Source organism: Onychostoma macrolepis, chromosome 14 (genome assembly GCF_012432095.1).
Source record: "Onychostoma macrolepis isolate SWU-2019 chromosome 14, ASM1243209v1, whole genome shotgun sequence".
Taxonomy (NCBI): domain Eukaryota; kingdom Metazoa; phylum Chordata; class Actinopteri; order Cypriniformes; family Cyprinidae; genus Onychostoma; species Onychostoma macrolepis.
Genome location: NC_081168.1, coordinates 3,732,310 through 3,745,846, shown reverse-complemented (window position 1 = coordinate 3,745,846; position 13,537 = coordinate 3,732,310). Strand labels below are relative to the sequence as shown.

The 13,537-nt window shown below is 37.3% G+C and overlaps 1 protein-coding gene across 1 annotated transcript in view; it reads right to left on the bottom strand.

Moving 5' to 3' along the window:
• Positions 1-1,460: 1,460 nt before the first annotated feature.
• drd1a (dopamine receptor D1a) overlaps positions 1,461-13,537 on the bottom strand; it is a 23,908-nt gene continuing 11,831 nt past the window's right edge. The window contains exons 2-3 of the mRNA XM_058798337.1: positions 4,184-7,996; positions 1,461-4,093 (exon numbers count right to left, since the gene is read on the bottom strand). Of these exons, the coding sequence (XP_058654320.1) occupies positions 2,646-3,737 (1,092 nt within the window). The 5' untranslated portion in view covers positions 3,738-4,093; positions 4,184-7,996 and the 3' untranslated portion in view covers positions 1,461-2,645. The remainder of the gene's footprint in view (positions 4,094-4,183; positions 7,997-13,537) is intronic.

The following is a 13,537-nucleotide window of genomic DNA, read 5'->3' as shown; positions in this document are numbered from 1 at the left end:
CTTTCGATATAAAAAGTCTGGCTCACTCATAAAAACAGTCTGTTGTCGCCATCTAATGGTGAAACAATGTAACTAAAATCACCGTCACTAACACACACTCCGTTTCTCAATACTACTAAAATGATTTGCTCTGGAACAAATAATAAATTCATGAGACCAAACAGATTTACCCAAAACTAATTATATCTCATGTTTAACCACTATAGACACATCAGAGACAGCAGCAAATTTCAGAACTGGCAGGTTTATGAGTGCTGAACGGCCGCTGACGTCCTGGAGCTCACATCTCCTAAAGCATCAAAGCATTTTTTTTTTTTTTTTTTTATAAATATGCGCTATTTTTATTTTTAAGTCTAAACAACTACATTCTCGCCTATTAAACTCTTAAAACCTACATTCTAAAACAATTTTCTGTAAAGCTGCTTTGAAATGATGCATGGTGTGTAATGAATTAGACTTGACTTAATAATGAATGAATTAATTTATTTATATATTTTGACTTGAATTAAATCAAATAATTAGATGTGACCACCTGCAGTATTTTTTTCCAGTGTAAAAATGATTCACGTGGTAACATCTCAATGAACTGATTTTAAGTCAAAAATATTATTTTACTACATTTATTGTTGTTATTATTGTGTGCTTCATATGGGTAGCATCTAAATTGAGTTTATTCAAGTCACAATTATTATTAATGAATATTAAAATTCCATAATCAATACGTTACACCTTAATTTAAGGGTTAGATTAAAGAATAGTTCCTTGAGGGTTCTGGTCACCACTTTTAATAGTTGTGCAAAAGAGAAAACCGTTAATTTAATAGTTTCACACCAGTGTGTGGTTTTATTTCTGAGGATGGTAAATTGAATATATATGTACACACCTATGGTATCCATCCATCAAGTATACATAAGTCCACTACATTACACTAATTACACAGTGGCCCCACTGATTCCTGTCGGCTGACATAGACCAAACACAACATAGCGTACAGCAACAAATGACAGCGATGACTCATGCACTGCTGTTTCTGGATTTTAAGCACAGCGTCTACTGTTTAATAACTCATCCAATATGCTTCCTATTGTGTCTGATATGAGAGTGTTGCATTTGAGGCAGAGTGGGAATGTCAGTTTTGAGGGCCCTGCTGTGAGAGCTTGACTCTTACACATTCACAGAGGCTGGCAAACAAAAACAATTTGACTCCCCAGTTCCTCTGAGCCGAGCCTGAGCTTATTATCTCTATTTATGCCAGCTTTGCACAGTGTCAAGACAGCTTGGCGGTAACAAATGAAAGTTTAAGAGGTTGAGAGCCACGGTTCCTGCCGTCTGTTTTTGTTTCCTATTCAAGTTTCATCAAGTGAACAATAAGAGCTGGAGTGCTGAGGAATTATTAATCCAGAGATGTATTTTCTAGAGCAGGTTTTGCATAGCTCAACAAACACAATGTTCACAAAGAAAGAACAAACACATTTTAATTTAAGAACTTGAACACCATGATGTTTGCTTTACATATGTACTTTCTCATCAGTTGCCAAATAAGTTAAACATCACTTAATTCTACTTCAACATTGTAATGCTACATCACTGAATCAGTGTCTCTCTCTAAACACCACAATAAATGCAGTACTCTGAAATACAAGTAACAGCACCAAATGATGTGTTGCGAAAGCACAAAAATACCATAAAACTGACCACATAATTAGACTCATCACAATTAATTACATTCAGTTCGCTCGCAGAGGTTCTCAACGTTTCATTTTCCACGTTATCACATGACACATTGCATCACATCCAGTGTTATTTTGTACCGGGACCGAGGATCCCATACGCTTTCAGAACATAATTACAATCTCAACAATAACGTATCTATTACTTGATGACCGTAAATGAGCGCTCTGCCACATCTGCATTTTTATTTTACGGCCATCTGTTCTGCTAGCCGTGGTGTTTAGCTTTCACAGTTTAATAATGAATCAGAGGCTTTGAAGAGAACAAGTGCCACAGAACAATATACATGTTCATTATGGCAATAATGGGACGGCAATCTCATGATTGACCATCTGCCCTCTTGTTTTGGAAAAAAAAATGTGAAGTCTCATGAATAAGGCAAGACGTAAAGGAAATGTAATGAGAGTGGAGAGCATGAGATAGATATTTATCGAGCAGCGATGTATTAGATTCAGATTACACTGAATTTTATTGGAAATGACTGAGATGGTCGTTTATTCAGTGATGTTTCCTATATTTTTGGAATGACGAACATATTCTCCACTCGTTTGCAGTAAATACACAACGTTTGTTCCACTGTATTGCAGTTTTGCCCAGCACTTTAACATTATTACTGTACAGCTTCTTTAAAATAAACAAGACCTCCCAAAAAAAACAAAAACATTCGAAGAAACTACATTTCCTCTGATTGCAAGTCACTTGTGGATTCAATGATCTGTTCGTTGTCTGTAAAAGACACTGGGAACGCGCAGACCACCCGTGTGTCATTCTTTGGGGAAGTATAGCTTTATTTTATAGAGATTAGCCTCGTTTAAGGGACGTCGCAGCCGCTTCCCCTGCTCTCCAGCACAGCAGGAGGGCTCTCTTCCCAAAGTCTTAATCTCCAATCCTTTCTTTTCAATTCACATTGCTTTTCAGTTCTTATTCAGGCTAGGCGTCTCCATGCTATTGCTTCCCGGACAGAGTCTCTGGCATCCCAAAAGAATGGCAAAGGCTCGGCGAAAGTCGGCGTTGAAGGCGTATATGATGGGGTTGAGAGACGAATTAGCCCATCCGAACCAGACAAAAACATCAAACGTTGTTGGACTGATGCAGGGGAGACCGGCTGATGTTTGCTTACAAAACGGCACCATGCAGTTCAGGACGAAAAAGGGCAACCAGCAGCACACAAAAACCCCCATTATAACCGACAGCGTTTTTAAGACTTTCGTCTCTCTTTTGAAGGACAGTTTGAAGGAGCTCTCCGAATCCACGTTGGAGCTGCTGCCCATGCTGTCATGGCGGATCTTGGCGCTTTCCGCAGCCCTTTCCAGAGCTGAGATCCGTCGGATCTGCTTCTGGGCGATCCGGTAAATCTGAGTGTATGTTACAATCATGATGGCGACGGGAATGTAGAAGCTGATGAGTGAGGATGAAATGGCGTACGTTCGGTTGAGGCTGGAGTCGCAGTTGTCCGTAAGCAGAGCCCTGCGAGATGCATTGACCTCCGGAAAGCTTATCGGGTGAGCCTTGTGCCATTTGAGCTGCACGGGGATGAAGGAGATGAGAACGGACAGGGTCCAAGTCACGCTGATCATCACAAAGGCCACTCTGGGAGTCATCTTCCTCTCGTAGCGAAACGGGCTGGAAATGGCCCAGTATCGGTCCACACTAATAACGCACAGGTTTAGGATAGACGCCGTGGAACACATGATATCGAAAGCCACCCAAATGTCACAAAATGCACCAAAGGGCCAGAAGCCTGCGACCTCTGTCACAGCCTTCCAGGGCATGACCAGAATGGCCACCAGCAGATCTGACACGGCCAGCGAGATGACAAAAAAGTTGGTGACTTTAGAGCGCAGGTGGCGAAACTTTGTGACAGCTGCACAAACCAGTGTGTTCCCGAGCAAAGTGGAGAGGATTAGAACGGACAGAAAGCAACCGGTCAGAACCCGCGTGGAGCAGTCGCTTTCCACGAAGCCGCTGTCAATGACCGTCGTCAAGTTCAAATCCATCACTGCCATCTAATATCTCACTGCATCATGAGAACTAGACGTGAAGTGTTTGAGCACGTCCGTCAGACGTGTCAAACGTCAAGTAAGGGCTGTTCATATTTCCAGTTCATATTCCATTGCACACTGTCCTGCATTCCAATAAAGTCCTTCAGGTTCGGTTCAGTTATACCAGCATGCCATTCAGAGAAATATAACAATATCGTAGTAGCATCTCGGTGATGCTGCATCCATCGAAACAAAGTCTGCACAGTTTTTACTCACCCATCCAGAGTTCCCTTATATATCTAGTAGAGATCATGTAGGAGTCCTTATGCCATAAGAGACACGTTTCAGATTGCAAAGAGGAATAACCTGTTCTTGCATTTCTGTGTGTCAACAAAGAGACCAAACTAATATTAAGAGAATAAATGCATAATATATTCTTTATGATAACAAGCAAATCAATTTAAACTCACCTGTTAGATGATACCGAAGTGCTTCTTTTTGCATTTATCCGAATAATGTTGCACTGTTTGTCATTTGACCCGTCTTCTAACCCGTAAAAAAAGCGATTCGTTTGAATAAACAGGAAGGAAAACTTGTTTCGTGAGCGTCCTCGGTGAATGACTCTCGCGCACCTTTATTCTGTCGAAATGAAGGTGTTATTGCTTCGGCATGCGTTCAACGCGACGAATGCGCGTCCACATCGGTGAGACCCGACGCCGAGTGACATGACAAACACACTTCACACCGAGATGCGTCGTGCCAGAGCGCGAGGGGCTTGAGAAATTACTCCAACAGTAGGTCCGGTTTTAGAGTCTGTGCTGAAAAACATTGAGTCACAGTGGAGCTCAGCGCACGTGCGCGACGCGCTCTCATGTTACGATTCTATTACGATTGAACTTGAACGATTCATGACCCATGATTTTAATTAAATCTTTATTTTATGCTCAGGCTATGAATTGCATGAGTGCGTTTGATTATCGCTGTTAGGCTATACTTTTTTCTCTTCAGTAGGTTACTGCATGAATGAATTGCTAATTCGTTCATTCATTAATTAATTCACTCGAGTGCTGCAGATTTACTGTTGATGTTAACCTGAAATAAGGAAATGTGTTGTAAAACTCGCATATTTGGATTGTCAGGTGTTACAACCTAAATCAAGTCAACGAGGCCACCTAATGGGGAGTCCCATACTAACCAAATGCGTTTCTTCATGCTTTTACATTACGCTCCTATTTTTAATATCCAGTGTTACTTGTTAGGGGTCGTCTTCAGATGTTATTCGTTATTAAAATGCTAATTTCTGCATATTAGGTTACTAATGTTTGCAAAGTTATTTTAGCACGATTTAAAGCCAGCACAGCATATTTCCTAGCTATATTTTGATGCATGCAAAATATTAAACTAATGAGCTTATCTGATAAAATACTGATAATAGTCAGGCTTAATCACCTAATTAGTCATTTGTTACAGTGAAGTGCCTTTGTATGATTAAGTAGGGAGTCATACTGAAGACCTGAATGTAGCCTAGCGTGAATTATTTCCTAGAGCAGTTTGCACTGTTATTGTTCCTAATGTATTTATGATTATATTGTAGTATTATTATTATTGTTTAAATATGTAATGCAGTTTGGAGGCAAGTAGTGTGAAATGCTGTTCAAATGTCCGGTATGCCGGTCATCAGATTTCCACACAAAATTGTTGGAAAAAATAAAAAGCAAGACACACCTTTTATGTTATGATAAATGTCTTCTGAAAAAAAAAAAAAAAAATCAATATTTTGAAAAAGTTGAATATAGACAGGCATGAGGAGGGTATGGAAAGTAGTATAAAAACTCCTATGTAAAGTGTTTTTTATCATCCATCTTTATTTTCACTGAAAGAGGGTCTGCTCTTGAAATTTGATCAAACGTGCAATTTATTGCAACTGTGAGAGAGAAATCTTTGCGATGATGAAGACTCCTTGTTGGTGGGTTTGATGCAACAAAGCTTTAGATGATGAGTAGATATTAAACTGAGCTCAAAGCAAGATGAATGCTGTTTAAATGGTTTATTAAACCTAAGAACGGGTTTCTTTTAAAAGAGAAGACATGCATTAGATCTATAATGGGCTATAAAATTGTATTTTTTCTGTGTCTTTTTTTATGCAACAACTTGGTTCATCTTGCAGTGCTTTGAAAGACTCAAAACAAGCATTGGTTGCCAGAAAAAAAAAAAAAATACATTGTCTTTCCCAATAAATATTGTTTTTCTTAAAAGTTACTTTTTTCCTTTTATTGTGACAATGCATTTTTGATGCCACATTCTACAATACATTTTAAAAGCATACATGCACAATTTTAAATATTGATCCTTGTGCATATCAAATTCATTGGTGGTCTCATGATGTGCACCATCACTGAATGCTTAAATTGATTATTTTACTATAATCACATCAGTCACTGAAACCTAGAAAGGATCAATTTCCTAAGAAACGAATGTACTGTACTTGATTGTAGAGTTTCTGCTTCCTAAATGCTGATTATTAGACTCGATAAGAAAACAATTATGTTTTAGAGGTTTCTTAATAGAAATACTGATATGTAAATTGTTAACTAATGTGATTGGTAAAGCCTCAGTGTATAAGTTGACCATATAAGGTGTGCTGCTGACGCATATCATTTCCCTCTGCGGCTCTTTCCTGATTAAGGTCAGTCTGTTTCAAGATCAGATCCAGATCAATGCAGACATGGCTACTGGTTTCTCAGGCTGGATTGATGAAGGTGGACACTTGAAAAATCATCAAAGACACGGTGATCTGAGTTTAGATTTGGCCACCAGCAGCCCATAAATCACAGCTTCTAAGCAGACGATCTGTCTGGAATCGCCGAGGCCTGAGTTGAGAGCTTTTACATAAGCTCCAGCTGCTTTTGCTCCTGCAGTTTCAAAATCATCGTCTGACGTGTGTGAATTCTTTCAGTCATCACTCTCTGCCGCTGTCTGACTTAGTTTATCTCAAACAAATCAGAAAGTATTGGTAGAGAACACGTTTTTTTGGGACAGGAAACCAGCAAAACCCATCTCTTCCCCACACTCCTTCTTACAAAACTGACAAGACTGTCAAGATAGCATCTTATCAAATGTTTTGGTACTTTCATATGGAACTTTCTGTCTGTTTTCTGAGATGATAACAACTGTGACTTACAAAATCTGGATGACACAAAAAACAATACAGGGAAGTGACCAGCTAAACTGTGCAATGCATGGATTTTGTAGAATGTGTCTCAGTGTTGCAATAACAATAGTGAATTGTGTGACTTCATCGTGTCTTGTCCGTGTCTCTGACTAGTCCAGTTCTAACCAGATGGGGTTTATAAATAAAGTAATTGCAGTGCAGCTGACGGCTCCCTTTGTGGTAGTGGACAGAGTCCAGATAAGGTGTCTGTATGTTTAAGTCTACATAATGTTAGAGTTTAGATAAAGCTGTGAAGGCACTTTCCACAGATAGGGTACAAAATATGGTCTGAAACTCATTTTGTTTATTTATTTTTTTTAGCAAATGTGAAGAAGTCAGTGTAGGAGGTGCATAGCCTGCAGAAAATATTAATCATCAACCTCAGAAGGACAAAGTATTTACGTAAACTACAAAGTTATTCATTCATTCATTTTTTTTTTTTTTTTTTTTTTTGACTTCAGAAAGGGCACAAATTATGTCAATTCTAGTAATAAGTAATTTGTTTAATAAACTGAACATACATATATTTATTTATTTAATATTATATTTTTTGTCTTCAGAAATGGTACAAATTATGTCTATTCTTGTCACGTGAACACCCATTGTGATTTTTATTTTTTTTAATGTTGGACAGTCAGGAAGGTCAAGATGAGGGTCAGGGTACAAAATCATTATTTAAAGGGGATTCAGGCATTTGAGGTTTAAAACTAGCTAATTTTTATGCTACATTAATTTTATGTTTCGATATGAGTTTAACATATCTAATAGTTCTCGCCTCAAGAAAGGATTTGTGCCTCTAATTTTTAATAAAGACAACCAATAGAACACAAAAGTGCACCTTATTCACGGGAAGACCCATAAACTGATTGATCTTGAAGTCTTCATATACAGGAAGTCCAATTTCTGGCATAACGGTCTTGCAACGCGCTCTGGAAGCTGGATGTTCTTCGTCATTGGTCTCCTGAATATTCCGTTCCTGTTGTTAGGGATGCTCCATCTCGTCAGGACACTGCCAGCAGCTGCGGGACTGTCTGTTTCTATCCATCAGGCTTAATATTGTATACACGGCCTCCTTCAAGATGCACCACATCCCATCAGTAGAGCCAAGAGAAGATAAACAATACACAGCTGTGTCAGTTATTTGACTACATCACTACTGCAGAAATACAGACATGCTGAGTGTACATGTTATATTTGCAACTTAATGTGAAGTTTTATGTCTTTATGAAGTTTTATGTCTATGTAATAATTGTTATGCACTGAAGAGACTGAAATGCATTTAGCTGCTAAAAAAAAAAAAAAGGTCTGTAAAAATAGGGTCAAATGTACTATTTATATGAAGGAATTTTCCGTATCAATTTGTCACAGGTGGTTGAAAAAGGTTTTCACTACATTTTTGACTAATGCATTGTGTTGCATTGTGCTGTAGGTTTAAAGGAAATGTCCGTAAACGTAATGGAAAGTAAAAATTACCTGTAAATTACCTTTTCCGTTTTCTATGGATTTTTTCTCTGACAGTCGGCATGAAATCAAGACCAGACATGAATGAGGCAACAGAAAAAGTTGTTCTGAAAATATTCACTTTATTTCTAATTCAATTCAGTACCATAATGTAACATTTGATGTTCGTATTGTTACAATACAAGTCAAAACTTTAAAAATAAAGTATAGCCATTTTTCTTTGCGTGATGAAAACAATAACATTAATTGGTAACACTTTATTTTGATGGTCCCTTTTGAACATTCTGTTGACACCAAGTAATGTTGCAACTACGTCAACAAACTCTCATAAGAGTATTATTAGACGGACTGCTTCATATCTACTAACTCCTTATTGTGTTGGTATCCCAACAGATATTCTACTGACTATGAGTAACTTTGCAAGAACGTGTCAACTTAATCTAACCCTAACCCTACCAGTCAACTAATACACTACTAACACTCTAATGAGAGTTAGTAGAAATGTAGGTGCAACATTACTTATAGTCAATAGAATGTGTTAAAGGGACCATCAAAATAAAGTGAAACCCATTCATTTACTTTACAAACAAGTTTGAGGATAGAGAACAATCAACACTGACTGGTCCAAATAAATACATAAATACATAATAAATAAAGTACAAAAATCAGACATTTTGAATAAATATATAGTTAACATCTCCACGGCATCTCCATTTAGTTACTTTTGTGACTTGCATCATTGACGATTTGGTTTGCAGTGTGCATTCCAGTTCTGGATGAATTCAATGTTATCCTGAATGAACTTCTTCAAATTGTCTGATGTCAATCTTTTCAGGTTATGTGTTGTGAAGTTACAGTTGTCATTCGCCTGGAAAAATCAAAAGACAAAACATAAGCATTGCATTATTTAAACTTAAAAACTAGGTCATCATTCTATGCTGCACAACTGCATTGTCTTTAAGACACAGAATTCTTTCTATAATTGAACAGATGTTAAAATGATGAAAATGTTTAACAAGAATTCATGGTGAGGTCAGGGGTTAAACATAGCCCAATGGACAGTGAAAATAATTCAAATCAAACGTCTTACGTTGACTCCAGGATGAGGGAAATGCTTCAGGTTGTCCAAAATGTTGGCCAACTGGTACTTTAACTGGCCTTTGGGTTCTACCTTTTTAACTGAATTCAGAAAGCGCTTCAGGCGTTCTGCAAATAAGTCCTTGCACTCACACTGTCGTTAAAAAAAAAAAAAAAAGAAAAAGAACAAATATTATTATATTTAAAGCAATTGTTTCAATGTTCTGTAATTCAGAGAATATGACACAAAATACTCACTGCATTCTTTACATCTCGAGGTGTTTGGATTGGTTCCGATATACTGAGTGCCTAGAAATTGAAACACAAGTCAGTTGTTATTAACCCTTATTAGTCCATATTAGTAGCCAACGACAAATATTTCTCTCTTTAGACATGGTGTTTAACTATGTTTAAGTCTAAATCAAGCACGATCAATATGTTAAGCAACCACAACCAAAACACAAGTTTTTCTATCTCGCACCTTAATGCAAAAATAATTCACTTACATTGAACGTATGGTTCTCAAGTCTTTCAAGCCTGTGTAGAAGTTCAGAAAAGGTTTTAACGGTCATGTCTGAGCTTGCATAGCTAAGAGCAAGCAGTGTGACGAGAAGCCATAGCAGTTTCATTTTCTTGTTCGCAGGGATGCTTTCTAGAGATAGTGATCTCATTTTGCACTCTAACCCTTATATACGCCATAAAGCAGGAAACTAATAAACCACATACGCTTACACCTAAAATATAGCCGTGATGTAAACCAAGTTTCTAAATTGGTTAAAGGGGAAAATACTGGGGTTTCAACTGCCCACAGAGGAAAGCTGGGTGGGAATGTATACGAACTATGAAAAGGTTAATTTTATTATAGTAAAAGTTCATTTTTGTTGTTATATAACAATACTGTGCACATAAAGATCAAATTCAACTGGGATTTTTTGTTTAAATAATTCTTAAATTTATATAATGCATGCAGCATGGTCTTGAAAGAAAAGGAGCAGTCCTGATAGGGATACAAGGAACAGAAAGTTGTTTATAAAGAGTCTCTTAGAAAGACATGATGGTTAAAGAAATAGTTCACCTGGAAATGTGCTCACCCTCAGGCCATCCAAGATGTAGATGAGTTTGTTTCTTCATCAGATTTGGAGAAATGTAGCATTACATCACTTGCTCAGCAATGGATCCTCTGCAGTGAATGGGTGCCGTCAGAATGAGAGTACAAACAGCTGATAAAAACATCACAATAATCCACAAGTAATCCATACGACTCCAGTCCATCAGTTAACATCTTCTGAAGCGAAAAGCTGTGTGTTTGTAAGAAACAAATCCATCATTAAGACATTTTTAACTTTAAACCGTCACTTCTGGCCAAAATACAGTATAAGTCCGTAATCTATAATAACGCTTCCTCCAGTGAAAAACCATCTTCTGTGGTCCTCTCACATCAAAATCCACTGACATATTTGTTTAGAGCCGTTTTGGACTGTTTTCACTTGTGAACAGTGCCTGATCTGTGCAGATTTCTCTCCTGATTCAGATGAGATTGACTTTTTCCACTGGAGAAATCAGTATTGTGGACCATCTTGACAGATTTGTTTCTTACAAACACACAGCTTTTGGCTTCACAATACATTAATTGATGGACTGGAGTGGAGTGGATTACTTGTGGATTATTGTGATGTTTTTATCAGCTGTTTGGACTCTCATTCTGACGGCACCCATTCACCACAGAGGATCCAGATTAACATAAAAAGTGGCCAAGACTATTTGGAACAAAATGAGTGTGAGTAAATAGTGACACTACTAATGGTACAATATCTCTTGACATGTGGAATTTTATCTCAATAAACAGACAGTTCATGTGGGTGTCAGAGGTTTCTGTAGACATTATTGCGGTACTGACACAGTTTACATTAGTATCTAAAAGGTCATAGCAGAGATAATTATACATCGTCTAATATGAGGAACTAGCTCAGCTGGGTACTTTCACACTTCGTTTCAAAGCTTATCATGAAGGGGTGGGCCTGTGAGTTTCTGTAGCTGCGCTGAGGGAAATCCACTGATGATGATATAATAATTAATATAGGCCCCACCTTCACGAGCTGTAAATAATAGCAGCTTACACTGACGTGCAAATTAATGACTCATCACAGTGTCATCAATGATATCTGAACTCTTAACACTCATGTACAAATCATTCAACAGTCAATTAATAAATAGAAAATAATAAATTAAATACAAAATTTCATTGTGTTTAGGGTTTCTTCAATATTCAGGACAGATTTTGATTGCATTTTATTAAAAGATCAATGTAATTGACTCTTCATAGGGAGTGTGATTGACAGTTGATCCCACCAATCATAACGCTGAATCTGCCATTTTTGTCCGACAAACAAACCAGACAGGAGAGTAGATTAACATCGGTGGACTTAAACTTGAAAAATGATGTGTGTGTAGCAAATTAGCTTAAAAGGGTATATAAATAATTACAATTAATTATGATTAATTACAATTATTTATATCGGCTGACAGTAGTAACTGTAGCAGAATTAAATTGCCATCAACTGATCTGTTCGTCCAGCGAACATTCAGCGTAAGTTCATATCAACTCTAAGAAAGGATATTTTCGTGGCCACAGAAAATACTTTCCTATTAATGCATTAGAGCATGTAGTAAGGATCAAAAATCGTAAAGGGACATTAATTTGCAAGGCAGAACCAGAAACTCATGTCATTTGTGCACACAACTTTTATTAACTAAACGCCCTGGGGTTTTATGACCCTTTGTCTGAGAGCATGGTAATTTGCAAAGGGTTGGATTGGAAGCTGATATACAAACTATTAAAGTTTCTTAGGACACTAATATGTTGCATAGGTATCAACATGTAATATTCACTCTCAATTAGATCATCCAAAGACGAATTGATAGAGACCAGACATGGTATGAGTTAAAGTGATATTAACAAGTGATCTATCATAAGCATGCATAAAACAGTATACAATACACAAAAACATATACAAGAACAGTAATAATATACACAATGACCTGAATGATATGTGTCTTCGTTCAAAGAAAGGTTTTTCTATGAATTAATTAGAGAAGAGTCCATTTTTATGGCATAAAAATTGCTCTGCATTTGCATTCCTTTGAGCAATAAAACTAGTGTTATCTGATCAGTTGCCATGGAACCGGGGGCCTGAAGTCCTTGATATACCTACTGGCACCGAGTATGTGTATTGGGTGAGGGGTCTGTGACTATTTGTTAATCTAATAACTAATTGATTTGTTAAAGCAAATGCAAAATTTTGTGTCCGATTGGTCCAAATGCTACATGTGATACCTTCTGATGTTCATTCATGTTTATTTCATGCTATAACTAGTAAAGAGGAAGAGATGATCGGTTCACGTGCAGCTTGGACTAAAGCACTATAGTGATCTGTCACGACACATTAACGAGCCGCAAAATGGTATTTAGTGATTGAATTTCTTAGAAATTACAAAATACCAAAAGTAACCTGAGTTTATTTACATTTATGTGCACGTCATTCAAAGCACCAAAACTATGTTGCTACATAAAAAGGAAAGAAATTATAAAGTTTTTTCGTGCAATCACAGTTCACACAGATCCACGAAAATGACTTAAAACGCTGTATTATGCATGCCGGACCAGTAGTTGGTGATGCCACTCAAAAGAAACACCACGCGCCTGCAAACATACGCTTTCTTCTTCAGAGCGGTAAAAACAATCACTCAAGACGTTGAAAGCATGTCTTTACACATAGACAATAATGATATTGTTTTCAACAACTTGCGCTTTGAAACCCGTTTTCAAAAGTTTCAAAACGCCTTTGTCATGTAAATGAACAGTGAAAATGTTAAAAAACGTTTAGGCCAACTACTGGCCTGGCATGGATAATACAGTATTTTAATCTTTTTTGCAGATCTGTTTGGATAGGGATCATTTTGACAACATTGACATCTGTACATGAAAAATGCAAAGGAATTTTTTTCCCGTTGTTAGCACATCATTGCCATGCAAGTATACCATAAGATTGTGGTGCATAACTCTCAACACTTTTGG